At 44.5% G+C, this 22188-nt stretch overlaps 1 protein-coding gene across 5 annotated transcripts in view; it reads right to left on the bottom strand.

Moving 5' to 3' along the window:
- Positions 1-469: 469 nt before the first annotated feature.
- Positions 470-22188, bottom strand: part of Kcnip1 (potassium voltage-gated channel interacting protein 1) — a 371905-nt gene continuing 350186 nt past the window's right edge. For 4 of the 5 annotated variants that reach the window (XM_075941347.1, XM_075941348.1, XM_075941349.1 and 1 more), the window contains exons 2-8: positions 14718-14842; positions 13813-13882; positions 12577-12647; positions 11766-11873; positions 5285-5389; positions 4066-4128; positions 470-1331 (exon numbers count right to left, since the gene is read on the bottom strand). In XM_075941347.1, the coding sequence (XP_075797462.1) occupies positions 1284-1331; positions 4066-4128; positions 5285-5389; positions 11766-11873; positions 12577-12647; positions 13813-13882; positions 14718-14842 (590 nt within the window). In that variant the 3' untranslated portion in view covers positions 470-1283. Of the gene's footprint in view, positions 1332-4065; positions 4129-5284; positions 5390-11765; positions 11874-12576; positions 12648-13812; positions 13883-14717; positions 14843-20167; positions 20201-22188 lie in introns of all 5 variants that reach the window. The other variant, XM_075941345.1, reaches the window with a different exon arrangement.

Here is a 22188-nt window from a genome sequence, read left to right as displayed (position 1 = left end):
CTTTTCAAGAATGTTGTTAGAAAAATTTTAATGAGCTATTACTGGAAAAAATAATATACATTATGCTGAACCCAAATAATCATTTTATGGTTATGAGACGAAACTCCTTGCTCAGTCTTTGGACTCCCCCTCCTCAGTAGAGAGGCCTGGTCCTTCTTTTCAGCTCTGTAACCCCAACTGTTACACATGGGGCTCTGGGGCTTTCCATCTTGGAGTCTTGGGAGGGGCAATCTTGTTAGAAAGGAGATGTTGTGAAAGGCTTTGTCTTGGAGTTGCAGTTACATATGGTCATAGTATCTGCATTTGAACTGGATGCTACTGAGGGTGGGCTAAGGGTTAGGACACTGTGGCCCCAAGAAAGTACTAGTAACCCCATGGTTATTAGTAATCCAAATGGATGGACTAACTATTCCTTGTCATAACTTACCTCTCCTGAGCAACGGAGTCATGGAAGAAATGATTGAGAGTGTACGAAATAGTTCTGTTTATTGATTAGAACAGGGTATAAAAGTACAGCATTTCACAGGCATTCTGGACGTTCTGGGAGGGACATGCAGTGTGGGCTTGAGCAGGGGATGAATGGAGAGAAGGGCCAGACCACTGGGCAATGGTTCCCCTCCCGGGCGTGTTAAGAGACTTGCTCTATGAGCACGGATGCTAGTGTGGGAGAATTATTACTCTCCACCTCTGGAAACAAAAGACATGAGCAGTTTGGGTCATCTGATGACACCATGCTTGATAATTCTGTCCTATTCTACATGTGTTAGGTGCTGCCTTCTCCCAATCTTGTCACAATAAACTCTAATTGTTCTGCATAACACTCTTTCTTCCCACCAGAGGAAGAGAAACAGGCACGTTGGCTTGGGAAGCCACCAGAGGATGGTGGACATTTGGCTCAGGTCCTCTGGATTCCAGATTCCTCTGGGTCTGCCTGACTTGGAGGCAGTGAGTTGGGGACATGTAAGCATAAAATTGTGCACTACTGTTTAAGCTCGAGCAGAGGGGCCTTCCACAGGGCAGCAGCATGAAGAGATGGGCATGCTTCTGAAACAAACTCGGGTTTCATCTCGTCTCTCTCAAGAGGAGGAAGGAGAACGAGTTGGCAATCAGAGACTGAGCCACGCGGTTCCAGGTTTTGTAGAAAGTCTTCAGCAGAGAATTCTTCCAAAGTGTAAAAGGTATTTCTGTCCCAAGAGTTGGTGTGTAAAATCAGAACAAGGGCAGATCAGGGCGTTGAGGTGTTTGTTCAGTGTCTCTGAGAGCAGGATCGTGAGTGTCCTTCATTACATAACGTTTTGGAACAGCTGTAGAGACCTCATGATGTTGTCATCCTGGGAAGAGAGTGGCGGAGAGAAGACTGTTAGACCTGTCCGAGGCTCTAGCCTGAGTGTGCAGTACTCAAGAAAATCTCAAGAGTGGGGGTCCCATACTATGAGAAATCTGCAGCAGCGTTCGTTACATGCAGGGAACAAGAGGCAAAGATCTAGCTAGTGCTTTGACATTCAGGAGAGAAAAATGACCCAGTGGAACAGTGCGTTGTCTTTCTTTAAGATGCTCTGTCAATGTGTTGTATCAAATGATTTTCCATATCCGTGGAGTAGATCAAAATTTTTCCTGTTTATTCTATTATTGTAATTAATTATACTGACTAATTCTTGGGTGTTAAACCAACCTTGCAACATCCCATCTTAGGGTTGTGATAGCCTCATCAATCAAGCTGAGAAGGTCCTCTTTTATTCTCTATTCCTTGAGATTAATATCATTTCTTCCTTAAATGTTTACAAGAATGCACCAATATAAACTATTTAAGCCTGTCATTTTCTTTAGGGTAAAGTTTTAAATTACAGATTCATTGTCTTTAAGACATAGGGCTATTTACATTTTTGTTTTCTTTTTGTATTAGTTTTGATAAGATATGCTTTGTAAGGAATTCATACATCTTACACAAATTGTCAAATTTACTAAAAAGGTTTTTTTTAAATATCAGAAAACTGGAAGTAGATGTTATTATTTTTATTTCTGATCTTAACAATTTGAGGATTTAAACATATTTCTCTTTTTACTTAACCTTGGTAAGCAATTATCAGGGTTATTTTGTTTGTTTGTTTTGTTTTTTGGAGACAGGGTTTCTCTGTGTAACAGCGCTAGCTGTCCTGGAACTCACTCTGTAGACCAGGCTGGCCTCAAACTCACAGAGCTCTACCTGCCCCTGTCTCCCGAGTGCTGGGATTAAAGGTGTGACCACCATGCCCAGATTTCTAAGGTATAAATATTGAAGGTGTAAAGTTCTTAAATCTTTGCATATTAAATACCAAACTTCTACATTTTGATCTAAAATATAGTGAAACTATGAAATATTAAACTTTGTGAGATGTAAAGCAATGCTTAGCTGAAGTAGTAGTCAAAGAAATTGACCCTGTGTGTGCGTGTGTGCATCCCACTGAGTTTAAAGTTAGAGAAAAATCAGAGAGACAAAGTTGATTGTGAGGATCCTAATCTTTGTAAGTTGCTATGGGTTCTGGAGTTAGGCAGTTTGTTTTCAAGCCTGGAACCTTTCACTTCCTACCCATGGTACTCAACCTGTCTGGGTCTTAGTTTCCCTGGGTATACAGTATGGTTGAATATAATCTCCACCAATGGCAAGGTGGTGGAAAAAATGAGTTACATACAGAATCACCGTGGATGGTTTTTGTGTGAGGAACAAGCTCCAAAAACCACTCTCATCTGAAAGTCAGGAAAGAGCACTTCTGTCAGGCATGGTGTGTGACATTAGCACAGCAGAGTTTAAACCCCATCTCTGTCACTCACTGTAGCGTTAGCCATATTCTTAACATTGTAGTGCCCCGTCTTCTCTTCTTGAAATGGGTATGACAGACACAGCTGCTTAGCCTGTCCACATGATGAAATACTGAAACATTTCTAACTCCACAGGTGCTGCTGCTGGCCCGATTCTACTCTCTACCTCAGTGTGCTTCCTTCGGGGTTCCTAGTAAGTCCCTTGGGATCCCCAGACAACTAATGGGTAAACACCAAGCTCAACAAGGACACTCTAGGACAATGGTAAGGGTCAGTAAAAAGAGACCAGTGTCGAGCCAGGCGGTGGTGGCCCAGGCCTTTAATTCCAGCACTCGGGAGGCAGGGGCAGAGGTAGAGGAAGAGGCAGACAGATCTCTGTGAGTTTGAGGCCAGCCTGGTCTACAGAGAGAGTTCCAGGACAGCCAGAACTATTACACTGAGAAACCCTGTCTCAAAAAAAGAAAAAAAAAAGGCAAAACCAAACCAAACAAACAAAGTAGTCCGTGGTCAGCCTGTCCTAATTATTAGCAGTCTGGAACGCTGTCAGGTGGAGCATCTGCCAGGAGGGTTTTCATGTGACTGAAGCTTGGTTGGTGCTCTATGCGTTAGGGGCGCTTAGGCTGTGCTTTTGTGGAATGAGGTGGACTATAAACCTTTTAAGGAGACAAAGCAACTATTTCCAGCTCAGTGCCCAGCCGTGCCAATTTATTCATGAGACTTAACCAAAGCACGGTCCAGGGAACAGTGGTGCAGTGTCTCCTTAGCAGTGTGCACAAGGCAAGCCTGGGCTCTGACCTGTGCAGCCCCCACCTGCACAAGGAGTCTGGTTTTGCATGAGCAAGTCCTAGCAGCCTTGGTACTGAGTATTTGCATCATGATGGCAATTTCTAGAGTGTCTGGAATTGTAGTTTGCAGACACACTTTTGGAAGAACCTTAGGCAGTCCTATGCCACTGGATTGAGAATTGTGTTGAAGGTCTTCCAGCTGTTCTTTGCATCTGAGGAACAGACACAGAGGCATCGAGAAGGACAGGCTTCACCTATTTGGCAAATCTCATTCTATGGAGGCTTTCTGGCCTTCACATCTCCTAGACCTGTGCTTCTTCTGCTCAGTCCTGTGCTGAGCAGGCCAGGCTGGGGCGTGGAGCTGCTGCGCTGGGCTTCTGAGTCTAGGGTTGCAGGTGTGTGAAGATTTCAGGTCCTTCCCCTATAGTCTCCATGCTCCAGATCTCAAAGCCCAGAGCAATTGTGTCCCTAGATCCATCCTTACCTCCTGACAGGATTCAAGAAATTCATCTAAAGTTACGATGCCATCTTTATTTTTATCCATTTTCTGAAAGACACAATAGAGAGATCTCTAAAGAACCTGGAATTTCACATTTCAGAATTTTCTCTGTGTTAAGCCCAGAGTTACAATGGTCTTTTGCTAGTTAGTTCGTTCCTCGTTACAGTATGATGGTCCTCGTGAGCTTCCTTACTTCAAAAGATTGGTCCCAACACTAACCTTATTGCTACATTATTGTTCTGGAGGCATCCCAACATGGAGTAGTCTGTTTCTGTTACTACAGCAAAAGGCTGAGGCTGGGTGTTGTAGAAAGAAAGGAGGCCTCTTCTTATTGTTCTAGAGGATTAAGAGCTCGACACCAGTTTCTGTCTGGCAAAAGCCTCATGAAGGATGGCATCATTTTAGTGGGCACAGGTGAAAGAAGTCACACAGCCAAACAGGAAGCCAGAGAATGAGGACGGAGCAGCCTTGCTTATTCAGTTCTGGCTCATAGCATCTGCAGCACTCGCATCTCTGAGGCAGTGTCTTGAGGACCCAGTCACCTCCCATCAGCCCCATTCATTAAGGATTCCATGACCTTAAACACTGCCATGCTGACGACCAGGCTCCCATGAATCTTGGAGTACACTAAGCCCATTCCCAACCACAGAACCTGTTCCACATATTTTCTGCTGGCTTCTCTATCTGGCAGAAAGAATGCCGGGCACAAAAGGTTCTGGTCTATCTCTGTGAGGATTTTCTGTGTAATTTTTCAAGATATCAGAGAGATCTCTTTTCTTAGCTGCAAAGTGGGAGGCTTGGATTAGAGTGAGCTGGCATTTTTTTTAAAAAATACTTTATATTGTTAGAATTTTTTTTTTAAATTAAGGACACCACTTCTCCACTGAATCATGAGCAGTGTCCACCTATCCTTAACTAAATGCTCCAGTTGGGGATCTTGCAGTCTGGCTTTACCGGTTTAATGGTTTTTAATAGATTCCATTCATTCCCCTTTGCACCCCAGACAGACGTGCTCAGAAAGTAAGGGGATGCGACGAACAAACTCTTCTCTACTCAAGGAGAGAATCTGAGAGTTTTTATAGACTGTAGCATTTATAGTTAATGACATCATACCCTCTGTTCTCTTCTGTAACACACACTGGTCTGCCTCACAAAGAACATCTCCTATCCATCAGTATAAGCCTGTGCGCAGGTGCGTACATACCTGGAAGAAGACATCCACATGCTGCCTGGGAGTATCCTCTTTGAGCACAGGATAGGTGTATTTCCCCATCATGTCGTAGATGGCTTTGACTATGTCCATCATCTCCTGGAAGGGGACAAGGAGGCGCACACTGTTGGGACCATGAGGTCAAACCTTCTTAGGGGGGCAGAATTTAGGAATTTTTAGGGTTCCTTTTTGCCAACTGGAGTGATTAAGAGAGCTGTTTTAAGGAGATGAATGGGAGCTAGAGGACAAGATGAAACCCCCTCCTCAGAGAAAGTGGGGGACTCCGCCCTGCCTTCAGATGCCTTGGTGGTTACCTCTTCTTCCTTTGTTCTCAGGGAGGGACAGCATTGAATTCCCCATTCACAGACTGAGACAATGGAGTGTTATTCTGGCTTAAAGACAACTTAGGCTAGCCTTTTAAACACACTCATGGGTTCTGTTGTTATTTTAAATTAAGAAAAAAGTAGCTAACAGAAGGCTTATCAACAGGACACTGGAGGGTTTCTCTAAACCTGTAATTAATAACTTTAAAGTTACAGAAAAGTTGCAAAACTAATGTGGAGGGCTCATGTATACCTCTTGCCCAGTTTTCCTTAATGTTAAAACTTGTGAAACTGTAGAAAAGTAATCGAAACCAGGAAATTTGCATGGCTACAATATTACTAGCTAAACCATTGGGTTTATCCATATCTCATCCTTTTTTCCCACTGACACTTTTCGACTTGAGACTGCACTTTGTGTGGAGCTGTGTGTTCTTCATGTTTTCAGGACCCTGACATGCATGATGGGCATGTTGCTCTGTTGTTTTGTAGACGGTCCCTTAGCTTGGGCAAGGCTCTGTAGAAGCGATGGATGCTCTGTTCTGTCAGTGCAGTGTAGCTGTGTCTGCTGATTGGTGATTATTTGATTAAGGGATTGTCTGTCAACTCTCTGAGTTGTCAGTACACCTTGAAAAGCAAAAGTGATCACTATGGCATTTGCTTGATGGCAGTTCTATATTACCTTTAAAAAGTTAATGGTTTAGATAAGGGATTTAAAAATCCTTCATGATTCTGTTGCTGTTTTAAATTAGGACAAGGGAGCCAACAGCCAGCATCCATAGGACACTTGAGGCTTTTTAAAAGTAGGTTATTAATAACTGTAGATGTACTGAAATACTTCTGTAAGCAAGAGATGCCTATTTTCTTTTATGTATTTAGTTCTTTGAACTTGTGGCCATCTATTATGTTTTGTTGGTGACAATCCAATATTATCATGTTTTGTTTTGTTGATTAATTTGCCCTAGTCTTGGCTTATTAAAACTCTTCTAGGCTGATGTCTGTAGCTGTTTGATCTACCCCAGCCAGGATTCAGGTTCAGTTTCTATTTCTCCTTTCCCAGGTCCAAGACAAATAGCTCTCTAACGAGACTGGATCCTTTTGTTAAAAAAAAAAATGGATAAAGGTGTTTAGAAAGAATTATCAGTGGTCTTTTCTCCAGGACTGCCCCAGCATATTGAACTAGGAAATGGATTTGTATCCACATATCCGTTTCAAGAGATGCACCTTACTGGCCTTTTATAACCATGTGGTCATTGGGCTCTTTCCTGCTTGAGAACTTTTGGACAGAAAGACCAATTTTGGCTGTTTGGGATTCTCATTGCCTGCAAACGTGGTAAGAATGTTCCAGAATGCTTGCTAGGATGACATCTCAGGAATCTACTTAATCACACTTGTGTCCACCCCACCCTTAATTCTGACATCTAGAGATGTCTGTTAAACATTAACGGTGATAATTCTGTCTACTTTGTTCATTACAAAAATAGAATAGTTAGTAGGTTTGTTCAACGATGTGATGGGAAAATGAATTGACCCAAGGTTGAAGGTCAGATGGCATAAAAACCCATCTGAGGTTTCTTTCTTTAGGTGTTGTGTAAAGTACTATTTGAATATCTTAATTTAGAGTATCATGCATGTAAGTATGTATGTAAGAACTTAGATGTTTATAAAATTGATATAGTACTATATTAGTACTTTATTTTTTTAAAACATGTAATCACATACAATTGTTAATCTTCTGTGATTTTAAATGGTCACCTGCTGTTTAGTGAGTGCTTGAAATTTGGGCCTGGAAAGATGGTTCGGCGGTAAAGAGTGTGTACTGCTCTAACAGAGGACCCGAGTTCTGTTGCCAGCACCCGTGTATATGGCTCACAATTGCTTGTGACTCTAGCTCCTGGGGATCTGACACCCACTTCTGGCCTCTGAGAGTACTGTGTAAACCCTCCCCTCCATTTGTTTTACATGATTAAACATAAAAAAATTGCACATATGTTACAGTTGGTCTCCTTGTGGGACTCCTAACAGCGGGAACAAGGACTGTTTCTGACTCTGGTACCTGCTTTTAGGACCATTTCCTCCTACTAGGTTGAGTCATCCAGCCTTAATAGGAGAGGAGGTGCCCAGTCTTACTGCAACTTGCTATGCTATAGCTGGCTGATATACAGGGGAGTGCCTGCCCTTTTCCGAAGAGGAAAGAAGAGGAGTGGATGGAATTGGAGAGAGGAAGACTGGGGGGAGGGACTAGGATAGGAGGGCGGGAAAACTGTGATTGGGCTGGAAAAAAATTAATTAATTAATAAAAAAGGAAAATTTGAGAGTCTAGAGCCTTTGTAATGTGATAGAAATTCCATTGTTTTCTTCATGATCTTTGTCGCACACATTGACTAGTTCTTTTCTTTATTATTTTTTATTGATTTTTATTGAGCTCTACATTTTTCTCTAGTCCCCTCCCTGCCTCTCCCCCACTGACTAGTTCTTACTGAATTAGCACAAACTATTTGCTCACCTACTTCGTTCACTGTATTTATTTTTCATTTAATTGTCAGAGCTCTTTATATACTTTGTGGGATGTATACATTTATTTATAGGGAATTTTAAAGTATGCACCATGTGCTAGACATGATGTCAAGGAGATGCAAGGGAAGCAGATGTGAGATCTTCCTTAGCTAGTGCCTGGTAAGAAGCACCACCACTTCCTACAAGTTGCAGATGTTTTAACAGCTGTGCCACCTGCTTTCCAACGTTGCTGATGGCAATTTTTGAGGTTAAGAATATGAAAATATTCAGAATGACATCATCAATACTTTTCTTGTGTTTTAATTTTGTGCTTTTCCCATTCAGGTTTAGCTCTCTTTTGGGGAGAGACCAAGTGTTTGCCTCATCTTACAGCTTATGGTCCTCCATGAAGGGGAGCCAGAGCAGGAACTCAAGGCAGGAGCCTGGGGGGAGGAACTGAAGCAGAGGACATGGAGGAGCGCTGCTCACAGCCTCACTCACTGTATTCCTGGCTCTTTTGTAGCTAGAGATCACCTGTGTATCTATGACTGACTTACATGTGTGACATCTAGAATATTCATTCACTCACTGAGGAAACACCATAGCTAGCCAGTTTTCCTGGGTCATCTATTTCATTATCCACATCTGTTTATTCTGGTCCTTGGGCTCTTTCTGTTAGGAACGGAGTGACTATTGGCTCCCAGCTTCCTCCTGTTTCCCCAGTCTACGGGTCTCCCCTCATCTCCTCACATACCATACCATAATATGTCATAGTCCTGTTTCCACTTTTTGAAAGTGATCATTTCTGTCTTCAGCTGGTGACTTTTCTAATGTGCTAGTTTTCTCCCCAAACAATAATTTTATGTTGGTTAGAAACAAATAAATTTTAAATTAAAGACAAATAGCTATTTTTACAATATCATCATCTTCATAATAGTCTTCCCTTCAGAAAACGACAGGTGTCTCCTATAGACCCCCCCCAGTTTTTCAGAAAACTTTTTCTTCATCTAAAATATGGATATTTTTAAATGCTTATGCACATTACATTTTACTGCTGCACGATTAGAATATCTTAGTTTGAACTTTCTAAATAGTTATGAGACATGGGCCACCCGCTTGATTTCTGCATAGATGTTGATCGCAGGACATGGTCTTAGTTCACATTGTTTAAGTCGTTTTTCTTGTCTCTTTCCTTCCTAAGGATGAAATCATGTCATGGCTGAACAGGGAGGCACACGCTTGTAATCCCAGTCTTAAGGAGGCTGAGGTAGGAGGATCACCATGCATGCATTCAAGGCCATGCATTCACTGGCCTACACGGTGTGTTCCAGTCAGCTGGAGCTACAACGAGAGACCTTGTTGCAGGCAAATACATAAATAGAGAAGAGAATCATGTCATTTGCAAAGGCTGCCCTAGCTTTCCAGGTGTGTGCTTCTGTCCCATTGTTTTTAAAGAGCTTTTAGCAGTACGAACAGATGGTGTGGGTCAATAGTAAACACTCATGTCTTCATCTCAGCTGCAGCCGAGCTTGTCTGTGACGTCACCACACAGAGGAAAGCTGTGCAGAAGGCTGGAGCACATTCTACTAAGCTCACGATGTATTTTAGTTCCGTTTTATTAGGAGTTTAAAAACTGATCAAGGACATACGGCAAACTTGATGGAAGATGATTTTAGAATCACATGGTTTGGTCTTTTGATGGGCTGATGGGATGAATTATTTAATAGGTATTCACTAATGTTGAATTACTTCTGCAGTAAACCTGCTCCTTCCCATGCATGCTCCTTTAACTAGAGTGCTAGGATTAATTTCCCGGCACTTTATTTAGAATTTGTGATGTGTATTTTAAGTGAGATGGGATTCTTGTTTTCTTTTATATGCTTTGCCAAAGCTCTTAATTTTCTTTTTTCATTCAACGCGTTTGGAGCACTTCCTATTGTCCAGGCGCTCCTATCTTCAAACGAGATCTCCCTTTAAGAATGGGGTTTATCAGAGCATGATTTGCTTACAGCAGACTCACTCATCTTAAGTGTCCTGCTCGATAAACTTCGGCGAATGTACACAGCTGTGCCACCTCCACACACAACACCTGCATTAGTTTTTTATCTCCTCAAGAAGCTTCGACACCGTCTGCCAAGCCCTGGCATCAAGCCATGGCCGATGAAACTTGGGTCATTAAAGGTATTTTCACTTACTAGAATTTGAGGCAAATGGAGTGATACTGTAAGTCTGAGCCTGTCTGTGTTGAACGCACATAAAGGGTACAGAAACCATGCCCACTGTTGCATGTGACAGTGGTCTGTTTCTTCTGACTGTTGAGTACCCACTGGATGGGTAGCAACAATATACTTATCTGCCATCCTGGTGAAAGACATTTGGGTTGTGTGCAGTGGGGGCTATTGTGAATAAAGGTAGCATGCAAATCTCCGTGTAGGTATTTATGGAATTACACATTTTTATTTTTCTTAGGTAAATATGTAGGGGTGGAATTCCTGGCAATATTCAATAGTAAGCAGATGTTAGCTTTAGAATTTCAGTTTTTCTTTTTTATTGTGTAAATATAGTTCTGGGACAGCCAGGGCTACAAACCCTGTCTCGAAAAATAAAAAAAGTTGGAAAGTTCCTTCTGCCTCAGTTTTGTAGGGTTTCTCTTAGGAGTCATCAGAAAGATATCTGAGGAGCTTAAACTTTTCCTGAGTTTTTCATGTGAATTTTATTTCTCTTCGTGACAGGAAACTATTCCAATTTTCCTGCTGACTTTGAACCACCTTTAGCACTCGTGTGTCTCAAAAGCTCTGCTGCGCACCAGCAGCCCCCAGTAGGTGGAGTGGGCTGTCTACCCCAATCTTCCAGTGTCTGAGTCCGACAACCTTCAGGCTTCATTATGAGCCTGCCGGGCTTTACTTCATACCCTAGCTCGCAGCCAACAGCAAGCTCTTCTGTTTGGAGGGCGCATGGAACTCCACTTTCCTCGAGAACCCCTCTAGTGGCTCTGCCTTTTGCCTGGGACACTTTCCCAGGCTTTTGCGGGTGATTGGCCGTGGCATGGCAATGCACCTTAGAGAGGCCCTTGCTACTCCTACCTGCCCTACATTTCGTTGTTTTTGTTCCTCCCGCTGCACCACCCACGACAGTCAGGCCTGACCTGATTTCTTACTGTTTGGTCTCCAGCACCCAGAACTGAATGAGTTCTTAGATCTGTGTTGGACCCCCATGGCTGAGTGAACAGGGAACTCGACTGTGTATATACTCTGAGAGGAGAACCTTGCAGAGCTGAGATCAAGCTTAGAGATGATCTCCACAGCTCTATGCATTAGGCCTGAGATATAGGAGCTCAGCAAAATGTCCCAGATGTCAACGTTAAGCCCCAAAGGCACATCAGTTTACAGGAGACATCCAGGTGACTTGAATGACAGACCATGAGCGGCTCACTGGCTAAACACATGTACTGAGACTCTAAGAGCCAAGCGGTGAAGATTCTGAAATTCTCTGGGATTTTTCTTTTATTAATTTTTTTTGAGACAGCTGCGTACCCCTCCCTGGTCTTCCGCTTCTATGGTTTTATTAGACGGAATGGGCTGGGCTGTAGATAATGAGATCTGATGGTTGTCACCTATGCCTTAAAGAACTCTCTTCTCTGTTCTATTCTGGGCACTCACCTCTTTGTTTATGTAGCCGTCTTTATTGATGTCATACAAATTAAATGTCCACCTTAGCTTTTCATGGACTGTCCCTCTCAGTAAAATAGACAAAGCCGTCACGAAGTCCTAAGAAATGGAAAGGCGAGAGCAAAAGTTAATCCCTAAGCCACCACGTGGCTGGAGAGAAGCTTTACCTCCAGGTTAGACTACGGTGCTTTTACAAAATGGTGCCTCCCACACCCTCCTGTCAGCTAGGTGGAAATGGGCGATGCCAGCAAAGAACGTCTGTCATCCGTTCCCCATACTGCAGTTTCTGATGCCCCTTTTGTATGTGTGGACACCCCAAGGCCGTTAATTCTGCTTTCCCTGTTGGTCCTAACCCATGGCTGCAATGGTTGTGTTATAGTGGCTTTGAGCCAGGCTGAAGAAACATACTGTCTGTGTTAAACCCTCCCACCTCCCTGCCCCGCTTGGCCACTTACTCTCTCTTTGACCTTGGAAAAGCTACTTGGCCTCTGCCTTATTTTCTTCTTCTGTACAATGATAATATAACTCCCACTTTGTAGTGCTATTATAAAAGTTAAACAAGTTAATAAATGCAAAAAGCTAGCTCCAGAGGCTACCACCCAGCCTGCGGAGTGCAAGAGAGCTTTTAAGTTGTCTCCATAACCCACTCCCAGTGTCTAGAGGGCAGGGGAAGTCTCCTCTCTGTCCTCAGGCCATGTTTGCTAAATGAGTAAAGTTTTAACTGAATAATTAACTATTTCCTCCAGGATCCCCAAATTTGGAGCAAGAGGCAATGAGCAACCAAGAGACACCCAGACTGTACCTCGAACTTCACAGAGCCTGTCTGGGTGGTGTCGAAGGCATTGAAGAGGTAATGGGCATATGTGCTGGCATCTGTAAAGCAGAGGGAAAAGCAGGTGAGTGGGGGGGGGGGAGGGGGCGGGGCTAGTTTCCACAGAGGCAGCACTGGAAAACTGGCAGGGATGGGACCAGAGCGAAGGTAAGGAGGATGGATCGAGAGCCATTTGCTCAGCCCCTGGAGTTTAGGCTAGAAGTTCTAGCAAAAGGTTAGGCAGGTCCTTGGCTCTCTCTACCTCATCATCTTGAGAATGGTTCCCTTCCTGTTTCTCTGTGTGACCTGTTTCTCTGGGCCTTCCCTTGTGAGCAGAGACCTGAGCTCGGATCCAGGCTGTTTCCATATAGCCGTGTCTGTAGACATCTAAAGAGACATCTCTGAGCATCCATTCCACATCTCTGCAGAGGGGGATGGGGCAAGACCTGACTCTTGCAACACGTGAAGAGATGCTTTCACCTGGAGCCTCCCTGCCACACAGTGAAAACGGCGTCTCCATGGCGTTCAAAACCTGGGAGCCTGGTGCTAGCGTGACGTGAAGCTAGCTCCTTCTCCCCAACACAGAGACCCACACCAGGGGGACACCTGTGTGAGGGCCCAAGAAGGATGTGGGACACTTGAGTATCTTGTTAGAACCCAGAAGAGGTTCTGCAGCTGTCCAGGTGACACCTGTGGGCAGGTGGCACAGGAAGGTCACAAGAGGAAGGTGGTGGGGGGTCCAGTGTCCTCGGTAACTTGGCTTTATAAGTGAGCACAATGTCACACTGTCCACAATTGATTTTGGTTCATTGAATTTTTTTTTATCGTCTGTAGTATTTACTAATGTTGTTTACAAAATATCAAGCTGTCTTAGCAAGATGGCGAAGATTTTGTCCCATATACCTTCTGTTCCTGGTCTGCCACATATAAGCTGTGTGATCTTGAGTAAATTGCTTAAAGTCTCTAAAACTCAAATTGTTCCTTCTGGGGTCATGACACCTCTTTCTAGCCATGATTCTTCTTGATACTGCACTACCAGCTCTTCTTGTGGAGTGGGTTCCTTTCCCCTCAGAGAATTCTGTAGTTTTGTAGTAAGGGAAAAAATCTCTCCATAAGTTCTCCTCAGACCCCGAAGAAGATGAAGACAAAGAATGGGGGTAGTGAGAGGAAGGGAAGGCTGATCACTGGGGAGGATTCTGGGAGGTTATTTCCCAAGGATCTACTCACCTCCATGAGGGAAAAACTGCGCGTAGATCTGCTTGAATGTTTCTTCATTGACCACGCCACTGGGGCACTCCTGTATGGAGCAGAGAGCAAGTGAGTGGGAAGGGTCTGGGAGTCTGTCCTGGGGGGTGGAGCCTGCACAGGTTCTCCCTATCCTCTCATGGGCAGAGCCTGGGCAAAGAGCTATGCACTACTGGGTGTCTCCGGGGGGTGGGGACCTGGGAGGTAACCCCACCTTAAAAAGCTACTCTGTAAGAGAGGGGACGTCATCACAGCAAAGGTACTGTCCTGGGAGAGTCTTGGCTTTAGAGTCCTAAAGGTCTAGGTTTGGATCCTGGTGAAGCCTGTTCTAAGTTTCGTGACTCTGTCCAAGGAAGCCTACAATCTCAAACACACTTACTCACGGACTTCTGTGTCTGTCAGCTTTCTTTCTCCCATGCTCCTTTGCTAAGAACCTGGCTGTCTGTGTGACTCACAGAAAAAGAAGCTTCCAGCAGTTGGAGAAGAAAATCTGGTCCCACTGGACCAACTTTCAGAGACCCGAACCCAGCGACACTCAGGCTGCTATACCACTCTTCGTGGGCCTCGCTGGCACTCATCAGTAGAGCTCAGTCCCTTCACTGTTGGGCCACCCGACAGAGGGTAAATTGTGAGTGTCAAGCTAAGGTCAGCACCTGGGTGGGGAGGGCTTCTCTGAGGTCACCCCACCCTGTGGCACCCCTGTGTAGGGGTGAGGTTCCTGTCTGCTGAGACCTTGTTCTCCTGCAAGTTTTCTTTCTTCCCAGGTGCGGGTTCATAGTGGTGGCCTCCTTGAACCTCTGCACACAAGGGACTCACTCCATGGGCACCAAAAGAGCTTTGTTCTGTGGGAAGTCACACCAGGCCTCAGAGCCTCTGGGGGGTCTTACATTTTTGAATCCTCGGTAAAGGACTTGCAGCTCCCTCTTGGTGAAGTTCGTCTGGGCCTCAAGCTGCTCCAGTCCCTCAGGCCGGTGGCAAACCATGGTCATCTCTAGTTCATCCTCGATCTTGTCTGGAAGCAGAGGGGGTGGCATCAGAGCAGGGCCTCCTTGGTCTCTGTCACACCATGGTCTGAGCTGATGCTGGGAACTGAGACTTGGGGTTGGGCCGGGTCACACTGCAGGGGTTCCTGGGCCTTGAACCCCCCTCCCCAGCCATTCACCGTTTCACAGTCTGTGCACTGAGGTATTGTAGGTGTGACAGGCACCAAGGGGAGGGAGCATCAGAATCTCAGATTGGGAGAAGAGGGTAGAAGTGTGCAAACACATTCACACAAAAGCTTCTTTTTCAAGCTGCCTTCTTTGCATATTGACCCTGTTTTCTGTGTAGGGACACAGGTAACGGAGCAGAACGAAAGCTTCCAAATAGTAAGGAAGAACAAATCACACCTATTTTTAAAAAGAATACATTTTCATCATGTGAGCTAGCAAGGGAGATGCTAGGGAGGCTTAGGACACTCAAATTATGGTATGTTAAATATGACTTTAAAGAATCTGAATATATTTTACAAGGTATTGTTTTATAATATCTTCTAGACGTCCTTAAGTACTAGGGAAGTGACTTCAATTTGTGTGCCTTTGTAGAAATAAAGTTTCTCTTTCCAGGGTGTCTGAAACGCTCTACAAATGGCCGTGGATAGTAGGGGTTCAACTTCCAGCATGTGCACTGAAGTGGGGGTCGGTGCGGTGAAATGGGGTCTAACACCATGTGTGCTGAAATAAGTTCGCTTACGAAGGGCCTGTCGGCCGAGTCTACTCATCTTCCCTTAAAGTGGATCAAAGTTCACCCATCAGTGGCACTTCCAGGAGCTTTGCCTCACCCAGGGATGCGTGCTTTCCCCTGAGCCCTGCCGGAATGCTTTCTGTAAATTTATTCCAGCCAAGGATCATTGACCATCTGCCTGTCCTCCTCTGCTTGCTGCTGTCACGCAGACATCAGCGAATCCATATATTGAACAGTTCCAACTTCCGCCTGGTGAAGACAAGGGTGGGCTGCTGGGAACACGCCCACCAGGCTGCCCTATGCTAAGTCAGAGAGGAGGTGGGCTGGTTTGCATGGCAGAACAGGGTGAGCAGGTGCAATGAGTGTAGGCACTCGGTAATCGGGGTTGGGCGCTCTGTGCCAGACTTTCTCTGCTGTTGTCACGTTCTCCTTTGATACTTAAATCCCAACACAAACAAATCCATCAACATTTCTATTTTGCGCAGGGTCCCAGCGGTAATGGATGTCAGAGGAAAGCTCCAATAAAGTGGCAGCGGAGCTAATTGTTATCTTTCTTACGTGCTGGGCAACACACATCTCCTAATCCTTCTGGGAAGGAGGCAGAGAATGATTCAATATAAATAAGATTCTCTGTTTATGTTACATTGTGGCAAGTGGCCAATTTCCTTATAATGCTTACAGAACCTTTAATTATTGTTAGGTTTGCTAATGAGTTAAGGACTAACTTCCTGAATGCAGGAGGTTTCTGTGCAAGTCAAAGGGCCAGTGGAAAGGGGAGGTCCCCAGGAGTGTAATGTGGAAAGATCTCCAGCTCATCCTAAGAAATCGGTTGCAGGTTAGTCCTAGCACAAAAATGCTTGTATCTTTAGCTGTGTGTATCTGAAGAAACTTCCGAAGGGGCTCTAGAGGTTTATAACAACATCCACATACTACTCCTTAACACCCACTGGGCATGCCCAGGTAGCCTCAGGAAGAAGAATCAACAAAATTATATTAAAATACAAATAAGGGTTGGGCGGTGGTGGTGCACACTTTTAATCCCAGCACTTGGGAAGCAGAGGCAGGCGAATGGATCTCTGTGAGTTTGAGGCCAGCCTGGTCTACAAGAGCTAGTTCCCTGGGCTGGAGAAATGGCTCAGTGGTTTAAGAGCACTGCCTGCTCTTTCGAAGGTCCTGAGTTCAATTCCCAGCAACCACATGGTGGCTCACAACCATCAGTAATGAGATCTGGTGCCCTCTTCTGGCCTGCAAGCATATATGCAGGCAGAATACTGTATAAACAAACAAACAAATAAATCTTTAAAAAGAGCTAGTTCCAGGATAGATGCCAAAGCTAAAGAGAAACCTAGTTTTGAAAAAAAAAGCCCTAAATATATATTAAAATAGAAAACTATATTTTAGAAATAAAAGATTTGATGTTATAGTATCTACTTCCAAATGTTCATCTGACCCAGACTAAAGTCTCTGTCTCTGTCTGTCTGTCTGTCTGTCTGTCTCTCTCTCTCTCTCTCTCTCTCTCTCTCTCTCTCTCTCTCTGTGTGTGTGTGTGTGTGTGTGTGTGTGTGTGTGTAAAATCTCCCCATGGCTCTGGATTCCGTATAAGCTTAGGGAATTTCTTTGTAGGCAATTAAAGGATTTTTTTTTTAACTCAGAACCAGCACTCACTTCTCATCATCTTGCTTAAAAAGTGCTAATTATTGAAACGGCAACTATTAAACTGCCTTTATTAAGATGATGTCACTCCTTATTAACCAATGATAGGCTCGCTGTCTGGGAGGCAGGACTGAGTTCCAGATTAGAGAGATTCTGCACGCTGTGGATACTCAGTTACTTTGGCTTTCTGGCTTTGTCCTTCACTAATAACCAGTCTTGGCCACATCTATGACAGGAGAAACTCTGGTCATTGAGGCTCAAGATGTAGAAAAGTAGCCACTTATGGATATTAGGGGCTTAAACCATTAAGTAAAAATGTAACTTACATCACAGTCCAGTATATGCATAAATGCATGCAAAACCTCTGTGAAACACTTTGGAGGTAAAACACCGAGAGGCAGAGCTGTCTTTGGTGTAAGATGGACTTCAGCCTTGGCAAACCTGTGCCGCAGTGACCCTCATGAGTCATGGCCTTTGACTGGAAAACCATTTAACTTGTCCACAGCTTTTTCAGCTGTCTAGATCTGCCCGCATTTGGACATTCCTCTCTTTCATACCACCTGTAGCCACTTGTTCTGGGCCACTGTACATATATGCATGAGGAGCTTTAGAGGGGTAATTTTCACATCTCTCTGTAGCCAGTCAGGGAGTCTCTGGACGTCTCTAGGCAGAGCCAATAGAGAGGGGACACAGGCCCAGTTCCCTGGTTCGACAAAAGGAGAATTAACACCCAGGGAGCCTCCTTACCACTTTCGGGCTTTGTGAGTCTTCAATCCCATGTGCTGTTCACTGTATTATTTTCATTATTAAAAAGAATTATGAGCTAATTATTAAGTCAGACTGAATTGGAATCAAAACTAATCTTGTGGTTAATGCTATGGAAATTTCCTTGATAGAGATCATGAGAGTTTAATCTTCTCTTTGCAATGTTCTAGTAGAACTGTTCACTGCTCTCATGTGACTTCGTGTTTGGTCGGGGGTGAGGGGTCTGGTGCCCTCCCTGCCTGACATTTAGAAGTCAGTTATCTTAATGGAGAAGGTGATTTTCTAACTACAAGTGGCTCACAAGGCCATGAATGTCGGCCACTGGGGGCGAGTGTGAGCCGGAAGGATGATTGTAATGTCTGCTACGTCTGCTACACTGGAGAATCCCAGACAGCACAGGTGTGAGTCAGAGTAAACGGTTTTTAATATGTTAGTGTTTGGGGGTGGTTCTAGATATAGGATTGGATGAAAACTTTAGACCCTCTTAGAAAAAGATGGTTGTATCAAGGCCCCCCCATATCTCCAGTGAGTTCTGTATCTTTTAAATAAACAGAGTCCATGCGAAGGTCTTCTATTGACGATCTTTCCCAAGCTCTGTCACTAACTCCTTTTGACTGAGGCTTGGGTTGCTTAGGTCAACAGTGAAAAAGCTGGACCTTGATTCCAGCCAGTTTAGGACTCCGCCATTAGATTGGGCTGCCATCAGATTGGACATATCCCCACAGTGGCTTCTATTCCACTGGAGCCCAGAATGTAAGCTGGTTTGTGAGCAGCCTGGAGGTACCCCTGCTGCTTACAAATGTCACGCCTTTGTACAAGTCCGCTCTCCAAACTGAGCAGTGAGGACCCACATCTGGGGCACATCTGGCAATGAATATCTTCTCTGGCTGATGATGAAGGCCATGGCCTAAAATATGACCGTTTCCTCTCTTGCTTAGAATATAGTTTCTCCCGTGTGTGTGTGTGTGTGTGTGTGTGTGTGTGTGTGAGAGAGAGAGAGAGAGAGAGAGAGAGAGAGAGAGAGAGAGAGAGAGAGAGAATGTGTGTGTGTGTGTTTGGCAGAGGGGAATCTGGGTTGTACTTTATACCCATCCATTCATTCCATTCCATTTTTGAGGCTACAAAATAGTGGTCCTTAGCTTGAATGTAGTCCAAAGATAGGTTTTGTTTGTAAGGAATCCATAGAAGCTCATATTTTATGTGAAACAGATAAAATACATTTAAAACGCATTGCTAATATTTGGAGACAAGAAATCCATGACAAAGTTTGTATTTCTTACTTCACCTCGAAAATCTAGATTCTCAAATTCTCACCAGGGCGTCATCTGCTAGAGCCAAGCAGGGACTGGGCACTCTGGTTAAGTAGAGTCACCAGGACCCCTGGCAGTCACTTTGAATCCTTCCTTCCTTCCTTCCTTCCTTCCTTCCTTCCTTCCTTCCTTCCTTCCTTCCTTCCTTCCTTTTTTCCTTCCTTCCTTCCTTCCTTCCCTCCCTCCCTTTCTTTCTGTTGTTTGAGACAGGGTATCTCTGGCTGTCTTGGAACTTATTCTGTAGACCACTCTGGCCCTGAACTCACAGAGATCCACCTGTTTCTGCCTCCCGAGTTCTGGGATTAACGGCGTGCGCCACCACACTCATCTTCACGTCAGGCTCTTTTTAATGCCATTAAACCGCCTGTGTGACTTGGAGACCGTTGAATCTGGAACTTCATCCAGGCTTGCTTAACCTCTTCACCGCCTTTATTCTTTATTTAAGTATTCCACTTTTTCCACTTGAAGTAGATATTAGCAACCAAATAATAGAATACAAACAGATAAAGAAAATCTGCTTCAGAAAATGCTGATTGGATTGGAGGTCTGGACCATGTTGGGGGAGGGGAGGAGAACAGAGTGATTCAGATCATTTGTTCTAAACAGTTAATATACTTAAGCGATAATTCAGCTCTGAGCTTTATTTAATAGACATTCAATTACCATGGAAGGGAAAAATAGGAGTCTCTTAGAAGGAACAGGGTTTTCTTAAGCCTCAACCCTAAGAGAACATTCCTAGCTGTTTCTACACAGACCGAGTTTGCTAACAAGGAACACAAAAATCTGGTGAATAAGGAAGCTAGTTGCAGAAGATGGAGAAGTTCTTCCTTTCCAAGTAATGTAACTGAGACAATCAAGTTAGTGCAGACTTATTATTATTATTTTACCTCTCTGATACTGGTAATACCACCAGGCGATGTCTAGGAAAAAGTAAGAAAACATTTTACCAAATCCATTCATTTAAAAGGCATAACAAAATTTTATTGTCATCGGACAGGCACTCTGAGGAAGTTCTGGTCACCATCCAGCTTGACCTACACAAGGGGCCTCTCTCATCAGCAGAGCAGAGCCTGGATTTCCCATCCCTTTCCCACAGTGAGAACAGGCACGAGCACAGGTCACCTCCCAGTGCCCACACTACCAGCAGGGCTCATCCAGCATGCTCTGAGCCATGCAGTCATGCAGCCTGAAGAGAGATGGAATGGCACGTGGCAGAGGATGCACAGATGTGGATGGCTTCTTGGAAGTACGCACAGGTTTGGTTGAAGAGTGGCTTTTAAGACACTCTCCACCACGAGAAGGCCCCATTACCCCTTTTTCTTTGTGATTAAGCTACGGGTCTTGTAGGGTGATCGACTTCTTCGACAACTATTGGTGAAGTATCTATCATCACACAGCGATGGATTACAGTTCTGTTTCCTGCACTCATAGAGCTTACAAGCTACACAACTTGGCTTCTCTCCTTTCTTGAGTGTGACAAGCAACTCAGATGTAGAAAAGAAAAATATTATTGACATTAAGAATTAGCGTATTGGGGTATGTGACAGAGTGGATGCAGGTTAAGTCTTTGACTGTGCCGTGCATGAAACACTGGAGGGCAATCCCCCATGGCAGGTGAGCTGGGGGAGTCTAGCTCCCGCCTGCTGGCTTTTTCAGGTCTGTGTACTGCTCAGTCTTGCTTTCTTCTGTGGGCTCCCATTTGAACTGTCTCCTGTCTTGCTAGCACCATTGACCAAAGGTGTGTCAGACAGTCCAGTCCTCATCCCCAGTGTGTTTTAGTTCCCCCACCCCCACGAGCCCAGACCGGAGTGGTTTCTGTCCATGTTGTTCCCAAGAGTGGTAGTACAGAGAGCTGGGTTTCCATCACCTCCTCATCTGTGTCTGTGGAAGAAGTTCATTTTTACTGGATGTATTCGACCCTTTCATCACTTTGGTTAGTGGCATTTGAGTGTGTGTGTGTGTGTTTGTGTGTGTGTGCTTGTGTAAATGTGTGTGTGTGTTTGTGTATATATGTGCTTGTGTAAATGTCATGGCATGTATGCGGAAGTCAGAGAACAACTTGTGCAGTTGTTTTTTTTTTTTTTCCTTCCACCATGTGAATCCCAGAGACCAAACTCAGGTTGTCAAGTTTGATAATAAGTAGCTTTATCCCTTGAGCCATCTCACCAGTTCTAAAGGGCTGTATTTAAATTTTCAATTCTTCAGTCTTGGCCTACAACCTGCTGGCAGAAGGCTCCTGCTCTACCAGAGGCTATACCCCAAGTAAGACACCATCCACCACCTGCCAAACCCCTTAAGCCCCACCCATCAGTACCCAACAGCACTCCCTTCCATGGGCTTCAAATTCTGGCCCTCAACCCCTGGCAGAGGATTCTCACCATATAGGAGGCCATGCTAGGAACCCCAGAGCCTGCCCAGCAGTTCCCAACAGTATCTCCTCCCATGGGCTCCATATCCCAGCCCACAACTTGGCAGACAGCTCCTTCTCTATTGGAGGCCACACGGGTATTAGGAGTCCCAGGAGCCCCAAGTAACTGGAACTCCAGAGACCACACCAGTATCCAGAAACCAGAGGCCACACCAGTTTCCAGAATTGTAGAACCCCAGAAACAAAGCAAGCACCCCAAATCTCAGAGGCCAAGCAGGTCACCAAAACTCTGAAAGAGACATACTACTGGGCCAGAAGACTTGCTGGTCACAGGGCACTCAGGCCAGAAGACAAGAGAGGAAACAGGAAGCAAGAGGGAAAACATCCAAAAATAAATCCATCCAACAAGAACAAACTCAAATATCAGCACCTAAATTGATAATAACCCCAAACCCAGATGACTAAAGGCCAGCATAAGAATACAATCAATGACATCCAGGACAATATGGTACCAGCAGAGCCACCATTTCTATTACAGAA

The sequence above is a fragment of the Microtus pennsylvanicus genome, chromosome 11 (assembly GCF_037038515.1).
Source record: "Microtus pennsylvanicus isolate mMicPen1 chromosome 11, mMicPen1.hap1, whole genome shotgun sequence".
Classification (NCBI taxonomy): domain Eukaryota; kingdom Metazoa; phylum Chordata; class Mammalia; order Rodentia; family Cricetidae; genus Microtus; species Microtus pennsylvanicus.
The sequence above is the reverse complement of the archived record's forward strand: the minus strand, read 5'-3'. Positions and strand labels throughout refer to the sequence as shown.